The sequence below is a fragment of the Saccopteryx bilineata genome, chromosome X, assembly GCF_036850765.1.
Source record: "Saccopteryx bilineata isolate mSacBil1 chromosome X, mSacBil1_pri_phased_curated, whole genome shotgun sequence".
NCBI classification, from domain to species: Eukaryota; Metazoa; Chordata; class Mammalia; order Chiroptera; family Emballonuridae; genus Saccopteryx; species Saccopteryx bilineata.
This window is the reverse complement of record NC_089502.1, coordinates 78,969,797-78,981,544: the sequence shown is the minus strand read 5'-3', so window position 1 is coordinate 78,981,544 and position 11,748 is coordinate 78,969,797. Positions and strand designations below refer to the sequence as shown.

At 36.3% G+C, this 11,748-nt stretch overlaps 1 protein-coding gene across 1 annotated transcript; it reads left to right on the top strand.

Annotated features, from left to right (window-relative positions):
- Positions 1–8,176: 8,176 nt before the first annotated feature.
- On the top strand, positions 8,177–10,429 carry NAP1L2 (nucleosome assembly protein 1 like 2). The gene has a single exon (XM_066250072.1). The coding sequence runs from the start codon at positions 8,526–8,528 to the stop codon at positions 9,936–9,938; it is 1,413 nt and encodes a 470-aa protein (XP_066106169.1). The 5' UTR covers positions 8,177–8,525; the 3' UTR covers positions 9,939–10,429.
- Positions 10,430–11,748: the final 1,319 nt, after the last annotated feature.

Here is an 11,748-nt window from a genome sequence, read left to right as displayed (position 1 = left end):
CAGCTGGGTTTTGTTTTTTGATCCAATCTGCTACTCTGTGCCTTTTTATTGGTGAGTTCAATCTATTTACATTAAGTGTAATTATTGACACTTGAGGGTTTCCTATTGCCATTTTATATACTGCTTTCTGATCATTCTGTGTCTTGTTTGGTTCTTCTCTTTTGTTTTTTTGTCATTTGTTTTTGTTTGGTGGTATTCCATACTTCTTTCCTCTGTTTCTTCTTTTTTTAAGCTGTGTGTTTCAGTAGTAGCACTTTCAGGGGTGGTTAACATTACGTAACTAAAAAAATAGATATCATATTCACTATAGTCCTTTGCTACTACTAATCTTTGTCCTCTCCCCTTTTTTGTTTTTTTAAATTTATTTATTTAATTATTTTTATTAATTTTAATGGGGTGACATTAATAAATCAGGGTACATATGTTCATAGAAAACATCTCTAGATTATTTTGACATTTCATTATGTTGCATATCCTTCACCCAAAGTCAAATTGTCTTCCGTCACCTTCAATCTGGTTTTCTTTGTGCCCCTCCCCTCCCCCAAACCCTCCCTCTCCTTCCTCCCCCTCACCCCCCCGTTATTATCACATTCTTGTCCATGTCTCTGAGTCTCACTTTTATGTCCCATCCATGTATGGAATCATATAGTTCTTAGTTTTTTCTGATTTACTTATTTCACTCAATATAATGTTATCAACGTCCATCCATGTTATTGTAAATGATCCGATGTCATCATTTCTTATGGCTGAGTAGTATTCCATAGTATATACGTACCAAAGCTTTTTAATCCATTTGTCCACTGATGGACACTTGGGCTGTTTCCAGATTTTGCTATTGTGAACAATGCTGCCATAAACATGGGGGTGCATTTCTCCTTTTGAAACAGTGCTATGGTGTCCTTAGGATATATTCTTAAAAGTGGGATAGCAGGATCAAAAGGCAGTTTGATTTTTAATTTTTTGAGAAATCGCCATACTGTTTTCCATAGTGGCTGCACCAGTCTGCATTCCCACCAGCAGTGCAGGAGGGTTCCCTTTTCTCCACATCTTCGCCAGCACTTATTCTGTGTTGTTTTGTTGATGAGCGCCATTCTGACTGGTATGAGGTGATATCTCATTGTGGTTTTAATTTGCATTTCTCTAATGATTAGTGATGTTGAACATTTTTTCATATGCCTATTGGCCATCTGTATGTCCTTTTTGGAGAAGTGTCTATTCATTTCTTTTTTTGTTTTTTTTCTATTTTTCTGAAGCTGGAAACGGGGAGAGACAGTCAGACAGACTCCCGCATGCGCTTGACTGGGATCCACCTGGCACGCCCACCAGGGGGCTACGCTCTGCCCACCAGGGGGCGATGCTCTGCCTCTCTGGGGCGTTGCTCTGCTGAGACCAGAGCCACTCTAGCGCCTGGGGCAGAGGCTAAGAAGCCATCCCCAGTGCCCGGGCCATCTTTGCTCCAATGGAGCCTCGGCTGCGGGAGGGGAAGAGAGAGACAGAGAGGAAGGAGAAGGGGAGGGGTGGGGAAGCAGATGGGCGCTTCTCCTGTGTGCCCTGGCCAGGAATCGAACCCGGGACTCCCGCACGCCAGGCTGATGCTCTACCACTGAGCCAACTGGCCAGGGCCTCTTTTTTCCATTTTTTTGATTGAATTGTTTATCTTCCTGGTGTTGAGTTTTACAAGTTCTTTATAAATTTTGGTTATTAACCCCTTATCAGACGTATTGTCAAATATGTTCTCCCATTGTGTAGTTTGTCTTTTTATTCTGTTCTTATTGTCTTTAGCTGTGTAAAAGCTTTTTAGTTTGATATAGTCCCATTTGTATATCCTGTCTTTTATTTCACTTGCGCGTGGAGATAAATTGGCAAATATATTGCTGCAAGAGATGTCGGAGAGTTTACTGCCTAAGTTTTCTTCTAAGATGCTTACGGTTTCACAGCTTACATTTAAGTCTTTTTATCCATTTTGAGTTTATTCTTGTGAATGGTGTAAGTTGGTGGTCTAGTTTCATTTTTTTGCAGGTAGATGTCCAATTTTCCCAACACTATTTGTTAAAGAAGCTGTCTTGACTCCATTGTATGCATTTAACTCCTTTGTCAAATATCAGTTGTCCATAAAGCTGTGGGTTTATTTCTGGGTTCTCAGTTCTGTTCCATTGATCAATATGCCTGTTCTTATGCCAGTACTAGGCTGTTTTGGGTACAATGGCCTTGTAGTATAACTTGATATTGGGAAGTGTGATACCTCCTGCTTTATTCTTCCTTTTCAAGATTACTGAGGCTATTTGTGTTCTTTTTTGATTCCATATAAATTTTTGGAATATGTGGTCTTTGTCTTTGAAGTATGTCATTGGTATTTTAATTGGTATTGCATTGAATTTATAAATTGCTTTGGGTAACATAGACATTTTAATGATATTTATTCTTCCTAACCATGAGCATGGTATATGCTTCCACTTGTTTGTATCTTCCTTGATTTCTTTTATCAATGTTTTATAATTTTCTGAGTACAAGTGTTAAATCTCCTTGGTTAAATATACTCCTAAGTACATTATTTTTTTGGTTGCAATAGTGAAGGGGATTGTTTCCTTAATTTCTCTTTCTGACAGATCATTGTTGGTGTATAAAAATGCCTCTGATTTTTGTGTATTAATTTTATACCCTGCCACCTTGCCAAATTTCTTTATGAGGTCCAGTAGTTTTTTGACTGAGACTTTAGGGTTTTCTATATACAATATCATATCATCTGCAAATAATGATAGTTTTACTTCTTCTTTTCCAATTTGGATGCCTTTTATTTCTCCTTCTTTTCTGATTGTTGTGGCTAGGACTTCCAGGACTATGTTGAATAAGAGTGGTGAAAGGGGGCACCCCTGTCTTGTTCCTGATCTTAAGAGGATTGCTTTTAATTTTTGCCCATTGAGTAGGATGTTGGCTGTGGGTTTGTCATAGATGGCTTTTTATCATGTTGAGGTATGTTCCCTGTATTCCCACTTTGCTGAGAGTTTTGATCATGAATGGGTGCTGGATTTTATCAAATGCTTTTTCTGCATCTATTGAAATTATCATGTGTTTTTTTTCCTTCCTTTTGTTTATGTGATGAATCACATTGATTGATTTGAGAATATTGTACCAGCCTTGCCTACCCAGAATAAATCCCACTTGATCATGGTGTATGATTTTTTTCATATATTGCTGGATTCGGTTTGCTAATATTTTGTTGAGGATTTTAGCATCTATATTCATCAGGGATATTGGCCTATAATTTTCTTTCTTTGTGTTGTCTTTGCCTGGTTTTGGAATCAGAATTATGCTCGCCTCATAAAAGGAGCTTGGAAGTCTTCCTTCCTCTTGAATTTTTTGAAATAACTTGAGAATAGGAGTTAGTTCTTTGAATATTTGGTAGAATTCAGTTTTGAAGCCATCAGGCCCAGGGTTTTTCTTTGTTGGGATTTTATTGATAATTGTTTTGATCTCATTTGTTGTAATCGGTTGATTTAGGTTTTCTGATTCTTCCAGATTGATTTTTGGAAGATTGTATGTTTTAAGGAATTTATCCATTTCATCTAGGTTGTCTAGTTTTTTGGCATACTGTTTTTCATAGTATTTTCTTACAACATTTTGTATTTCTGGTGCATCAGTTGTTATTTCTCCACTCTCATTTCTAATTTTATTTATTTGAGCCCTTTTTTTTCCTTGGTGAATCTATCAATAGTTAAAGGTTCATCGATCTTTTTTATGTTTTCAAAGAACCAGCTCCTGGTTTTATTGATCTTCTGTATTGTTTCTTTAGCATCTATGTCATTTATTTTCACTCTGATCTTTACTATTTCCTTCCTTCTACTACAACTGCGCATTACTTGCTGTTTTTTTTTTAGTTCTTTTAGATGCAGGGTTAAGTTGTTTATTTGAGCTTTTTCTAGCTTCTTAAAATATGCTTGTAATGCTATGAATTTCCCTCTCAGTACTGCTTTTGCTGTGTACCATAAATTTGGAGTTGTATGCTCATTATTATTTATTTCTAGGAATTTTTAAAATTTCTTCTTTGATCTCATTGTTAATCAATTTGTTATTTAACAACGTGCTATTTAGTTTTCATTTGTTTGAGAATTTTTGAATTTTTCTGTGTTGGTTGATTTCTAGTTTCATGCCATTGTGATCAGAGAAAATGCTTGATATGGTTTCAATCTTCTTAAATTTGTTGAGACCACTTTTGTGCCCTAACATGTGGTCTATTCTAGAATAAAATAAAAAAAACTCCCTGCAACTGGGAATATATGGAAGAAACAATGTAATAAAAGCCACACATGACAACCCCATAGCCAGCATCACAGTCAATGTGCAAAAACTACAATTGTTTTCTTTAAGGTCGGGAACAAGACAGGGATGTCCACTTTCATTGCTCTTATTCCACATAGTACTAGAAGTTTTATCCACAGCAATCAGACAAAAAGAAGAAACAAAAGGCATCCAAATTGGAAAAGAAGTAAAACTGTCAGTTTTAGATGTACAGTTCAACGGTATGAAGTAAAATCACATTGTGCAATCATCATGAACATCTACAATGTTTTCATTTTTTAAAAAAACAAAACTTTGTACCCCTTAAACAAAATTCCCTATTCTCACCTGTTTTCAGATCCTGGTAACTACCATTCTAGATTTTGTCTCTATGAATTTGAGTACTTTAGTCATATAATATAAGTAAAATCATACAATAATTGCCTTTTTGTGTCTGGACTATTTTATTTAACATAATGTCTTCATCTATGCTGTAAAATGGTCAGAATTTCCAGGACGGTACTAGAAATATCAGGGGAAACACTTTGTAAGGTATGTGATTATTTAACCACTGTGCGATATACCTGAAATTAATACAAAACAATATTGAATGCAAATTGTAATTGAAAAAATGCAAAAAAAAATCATTTCTTTCTAAGGGTGAATGATGCTGCATATATTTCTCTTTTTGTTTAATTATTTTTTTGTCAATAGATATTTAGATTGTTTCAACCTTTTGGCTATTGAAAAAATGCTGCTATGGCTTGACCAGGCGGTGGTGCAGTGGATAGAGTGTTGGACTGGGATGCAGAGGACCCAGGTTTGAAATCCCGAGGTTGCTGGCTTGAGCGTGGGATCATAGACATGACCCCATGGTCACTGGCTTGAGCCCAGAGGTTTTGGCTTGAAGCCCAAGGTCACTGGCTTGAGCCCAAGATCGCTGGCTTGAGCATGGGATCACTTGCTCTGCTGTACTTCCCCCCTCCCGGTCAAGGCACACATGAGAAAGCAATCACTGAACAACTAAGGAGCTGCAATGAAGAATTGATGCTTCTCATCTCTCTCCCTTCCTGTCTGTTTGTACCTATCTGTCCCTCTCTCTGACTCTCTCTCTGTCTGTGTCAAAAAAAAAGAAAAAGAAATAATGCTACTATGAACATGCATACAACAATATTTGTTTGAGACCCTGGCTTCAATTATCTTTGTTATACATCCAGAGATGGAATTTCTGGATCATATGATAATTCTGTTTATTTTTTTTTGCAGACTCAACCATACTGTTTTCTACAGTGTGTGCATCACTTTCCATTCCTCAGCAATGCATAAAGTTTCAAATTTTCCCACATACTCACAAACACTTGTTATTTTCTGTTTTTTTTTTTTTTTTTTTTTTTTTTTTTTTTTTTTTACAGAGACAGAGAGAGAGAGTCATAGAGAAGGATAGATAGGGACAAACAGACAGGAACGAAGAGAGATGAGAAGCATCAATTATCAGTTTTTCGTTGCAACACCTTAGTTGTTCACTGATTGCTTTCTCATATGCGCCTTGACCCCAGGCCTTCAGCAGACCAACTAACCCCTTGCTCAAGCCAGCGACCTTGGGTCCAAGCTGGTAAGCTGTTTTTTCTCAAACCAGATGAGCCCGCGCTCAAGCTGGTGACCTCGGGATCTCGAACCTGGGTCCTCTGCATCCCAGTCCGATGCTCTATCCTCTGCGCCACCGCCTGGTCAGGCTAGTTTTTTTTAATTGTAGCTATTTTATTGGGTGTGATGTGGCCTCTCACTGTAGTATTTATTTGCATATGCCTAATAAGTAATGGCCAGCATTTTTTTACATGCCACTTGCATCTTTTTTCTACAAATATCTATTCAAGTCCTTTGCTAATTTTTAAATTATTTGCTTCCCCCCCCTTATTATTGAGTTGTAAGAGTCCTTAATGTATTCTGGATATTAATCTTCTATTGAATATAAGATTTGCAATTTTTTACATCCATTCCATGGGTTGCCTTTTAACTCTGCTGATACTATCCTTTGATTTAAAAAAAAGTTTCTTAGTTGAAGGAATTATATGTATCTATTTTTTCTATTGTTGCATATGCTTTTTGGTGTCATATACCCTTATTTTATATAATGAAACATATAATTTCCATATTGTGGCTTCTGCGACTGCATTCATGATTATGAAAGACACTTCCATCTTAAAATTAAATGAACATACTTTCTCTGTCCTTTAATAGTTTAGTGTAACTATTACATAACATATTTAAAAACAGTGGATTTTCTTTGAAACTTACATTCTTGGAAACTATTTAAGAACATTAGAATGTAAAAGAGAGAAAAACATTTATAAAAGAGTTTATCCATTTTTATTTTTAAAAAGCCCAAACTAAACACATCACATATATAAAGTTATGGTAAAAGGATCAAATGTACACTTTGGTTCTCTTAGGATTTTGAGATTGCTAGTGAATTCTGTTACAGTTTAAATTTTTTCTCATTTTCCAAATTTTAAAAATCGAGCATACATTGTATTTATTGTCAGAAAATTACAAGGAACGTTGCAACTGCAGAACAAGAAAAATAAAGTTTGGAATTCAGGAGACTCATAACTGTGGAACTAAGAAAATGGTACACGAACCTGAAAATTAAATTTTGTAAATACTATAACAGTATACCGTACACAGAGATAAAATAATTTAAAAAGGAAAATTACTTATGTAATAAGAGAATCTGTAGAGATATACAATATCTAAACAGTATTTATCTCTGGGCTTATAACACAATACAAATTGTTGTTTTGATCTGGAAAATGGTTAAAATGTTAAAAAGTGTTTAATTGATTAATAATCAGCATTAGAAATGTGGACAAAGGAAACATCACCAATGATTCCTGCCCAGAGGAAATTTTGTAGTGATTGCATAGTATCACACTTTAGGAATAGTCTATTATATATTTAAGGCTTTGATGCTGAGATTTAGATTATTTTCAATAACTCAAAAGTGTATAGCAAATGGTGTGGTTTTTTTGAAAGAAGTATTTCTTTATATTTGAGAACTTTTTAAAAAAAATTCTTTAGAGGTTTAAAGCCAGCAACAAGAAAGAGGAAGTAGCAAGTCAGTTTTTAGGACTGGGTTAGTGATAAGTAAAGCAGCTAGATTATTGTTTTTACTTTTTAAATCTTATTATGTATATTTATTTTCATTGTTCTCTTCTTTACTGTGTTCACTTGCCATGTAGTTGGATACAGAACTTTGATTCTTCATCACAGGATCTCTTTCACCTTAACTCCCATCTAACCTCCTCCACCTCCACCCCCACCCGTCACCTACACAGAGAAATGTTTCAAGAATTTCCCCATCTAAATTACTGCTCACTTGTCATCGAGCTTATGAAAAAAACAGAATACAGGATATTTATATCACTGACAGTTACATCACCCTGAGACTCGCATTGCTAATTTTTTAGTATTTTCCTTATAGCTTCTCCTTATAAGCTCCTCCACCACCCACCACTCCCCCTCCCAGAGCACAGGGCTAAAATCAAAGGGACAGAATTTGGACGGATTGCATACCTTGTCCTTTTCCCTAGTGCAATATTTAAGTTACAATTTTCTCTTAGCTTTTTAAAATTATAAAATTATAATGCCAGTTAAAAATTGAAAGGATAAGCTAATAAAATATGGGTTTCTAGAAAAGTCGGGAGGAGGGGATGGTGGAGGATATGGGGGAGGTGAACGAAACAGCCATATTTTGTGAAATTGAGTGGCGTTGAAAACTTGATAGATCTAAAAATTTATTGGCTCAGGGTTTGTCAATTACTACAGCCCAGCAAATGAGATTAGAGCAGGGAGAGAAAGGGGGGGGGAGTGACGCAGCAAGCTATTGGCTCCAAAAAAAATAGACTAGAGACAGCTGCGTTATCACACTGCAGCACCATTTTTTTTAAGCTGCTGCTGTTTGCGGAGGTTTACCTGCTGCAGTTCTCTGCAGTCTCTGGCCCGCTCCTGCAGAACGAGTGACAGCGCCTATCGCCATCCTCTCCACCCCAGCCCAGGCCACTGCTGCCTCTGTCCGGTTCTCACAGCCTCAACAGTAGCCTCGACCATCGCTTTCTCAGTCTGGTTGCTACTGCTGCTTCCATCTCTGCCACAGGCACCGCCGCTTCTGATTTTCCGGTGAGTCTTTCCCTGCGGAGGTCAGATCTCCTGATCTTGGGAGTAGCCACATTAGGCGCACGGTACTCTGAAAAATGGCCGAGTCCGCCAACAACAAGGAATTGATAGAATGCAGTCAAGAAGAGGCTAGTAATGAGGTGATGATGGAGGGGCCTGGGCAAGAGGTAGAGCCCGTGGAAAATGCCGCAGCTGGGCCTGCAGAGGATGGGGAGCGCTGTGAAGAAGCCAGTTCTTGGTCTGGGGAAGAAGGGGGAACATGTGAAGATCCTGCTGCGTCTGGGGAAGGCAGGGAAAAAGGTGAAGATACTGATGAGGACTCAGACTCAGACTCAGACTCAGACCGTCCAAAAGGACTTATCGGTTATCTTTTAGATACAGACTTTGTTGAAAGTCTACCTGTGAAAGTGAAGTACCGTGTGTTAGCCCTCAAAAAGCTTCAAACTAGAGTGGCGAATCTAGAATCTAAATTTCTGAGAGAATTTCATGAAATTGAGAGAAAGTTTGCTGAAATGTATCAACCCTTGTTGGAAAAAAGTCGTCAGATCATCAATGCAATCTATGAACCTACAAAAGAGGAATGTGAATATAAATCAGATTATGAGGACTATGATGATGAAGAGACATATGATGATGAGGAAGACTTGTATGGTAATGAAGAGGATTTGGTACATGAGCACATGGATCAGGATGATGGTTATGACGATGATTATTATGATTATGATGTTGAGGAAGATGATGATGATGATGATGATGATGATGACGATGACGATGACATCGAGTCTACTGAGGAAGATAATAAAGAAGAAGAAGATCCTAAAGGAATTCCTGATTTTTGGCTGACTGTCTTAAAAAATGTTGACACACTCACTCCTTTGATTAAGAAATATGATGAGCCTATTCTGAAGCTCCTGACAGATATTAAAGTGAAGTTTTCAGATCCCGATGAGGCTCTCAGTTTCACACTAGAATTTCACTTTAAGCCCAATGAATATTTCAAAAATGAGTTTTTGACAAAGACCTATGTGCTGAAGTCAAAGCTAGCATTTTATGATCCCCATCCATACAGAGGGACTGCGATTGAGTATTCCACAGGCTGTGAAATAGATTGGAATGAAGGAAAGAATGTCACTATAAAAACCATCAGGAAGACACAGAAACACCGAGTCTGGGGAACAATCCGAACTGTGACCGAAAATTTCCCCAAGGATTCATTCTTCAATTTCTTTACTCTTTATGGAATCAGCTCAAATGGAAAGGAAGAAAATGATGATTTCTTACTTGGTCACAATTTACGTACTTACATAATCCCAAGATCAGTATTATTTTTCTCAGGTGATGCACTTGAATCTCAGCAGGAGGGGGTAGTTAGGGAAGTTAATGATGCAATTTATGACAAAATTATTTATGATAATTGGATGGCTGCAATTGAGGAGGTTAAAGCTTGTTGCAGAAATCTTGAGGCAATGGTAGAAGACATTGACCGCTAAGACAATCTGCATGGTCCTGAAATTAACAGCCGTAGTTACTCAAAATAAAAGAAGTTAATTAGTCTTGTGTTCAGAATTTCTCTTATAGTGTTAGTTAAAGCATATGTCTCAGAAATATAAAAGAAGTTCAAATACTAATTCATTTGACCTTGCACTTTAGTAGTAGAATGCTTTCAAGAAATGTAGATTGTAATAAATGATTTAAAATATTAATATAGTGTGGTACACTTAAATCCTTTTGAAATTCTTTTGTCATGTAGCTTAATTTGTGGTTGTGAATATTATCCAGACTGCTAAATGAAATCAAAATTTATTTGGAAAGAAAATCTTGGAGAACCCACTAAAGGGTTTTGTTGCTATTGTTTGTGTATTTTTGTTTTCTTAGTCCTTTAGCTAGTGGGTTTAATTTTGTTGTGCCTGTTTTATTTTGCACTAAAAATGCAGTAGAATTTAAAACTTCAATGCTTAAGAAGCCTGCATATGGTTGAGAATTTCAGGCAAAATCAAATTTATTGTTGTTAACAGCTTGTTCATAGGCTCTTCTATTATGTGATTATAATAAATAATGAAACTTAGTCACATTGAGATTATTTATCACTGAAGTGTTAATCACAGTGTTTTTGAAAGTTTGCCACATATTGTTCCATGTAGTTTTGTAAGCTATGATTACAGTATATAAATTTTCTTCTTAGTATATTTAATCATATATACATAATGGAAAATGATCACTTTACCATTTTGAAAATGTTTTTCATGTTCTTTCATTGCAAAATAAAGTGAATAAAAGTTTCAGTGTTTCATATTTTAAAACTGATCTTTTTTTCTGATTGCTAAAGTAATGTGTTCATCAGAGGACATTTGGAAAATACAAAAAATACATTAATTAAAACTAAGATGCATATGCTCACTCCACAAAGATAAGTACTGTTAATGTTTTGATTTATTTTTTACCATTATTTTTCTATACTTAGATGTACAAAGAGGGTGTAACTTTATTGTTTTTAACTGATCTAGTCTTAATCTTGGGTCCACCTCTACTGCTCAGGATTTCAGGGAAATAAAAACCTCAAATTTAATCAATCCATTAAACTCATTGTTATTCAGTAATTTAAACACTCTGTATAAACAACAGGTTTTTTGTGTTAGACTATATTTCAGATTAACCTACATTTCCACAGTGTTATCTGGATGTATAGGGGTTTATATTGCTTTAGGGCTTTGTGTATGTGTGTGTGTGGGTGTACACTGACTAGAGACTAAGGGATATGTTTGGTCAGAGAGCTGGCTTCATTTCAGAGCCTAATTTGCCTTCCTCGGGTGTGGAAATTCAGAGATTTGGCTTTCGCCTTTGGCACGGTCTGTGAAAGTCACACCTATCCTTCTGGGACAATAGAGAATTTTGTTGTGCACACATATGTGCATGTGTGTGTGTATGTGTGTGTGTGATTATTTTTCTTTTTTAAATTTGTCAATTACAGTTGACATTCAATATTATATTAGTTCTGGTGGTGTTAAGCACAGTGGTTAGACAATAATATACTTTGCAAAGTGTTCTCCCCTAATATTTTTACTACTCACCACCATAAATAGTTATTACAATATTATTTACTATATTCCCTATGCTGTACTTTACATTCCTATGACTATTTTGTAACCACCAATATATACTTCTTAATCCAACAGAGAACTCCTTAATCCCTTCCTGGTTTGGGAGAGCTGATGGTGGGTAGGAACTGGTAACTCTGCTTTGTTGTGACTGCCTATCCACTCTTCATCCCAGATAGTTGTGATGTGATCCTTCAAAATTATA

Excerpts from the sequence above, each read along its gene's own strand:
- NAP1L2 (XM_066250072.1), top strand. The coding sequence starts at position 8,526 with ATGGCCGAGTCCGCCAACAACAAGGAATTGATAGAATGCAGTCAAGAA.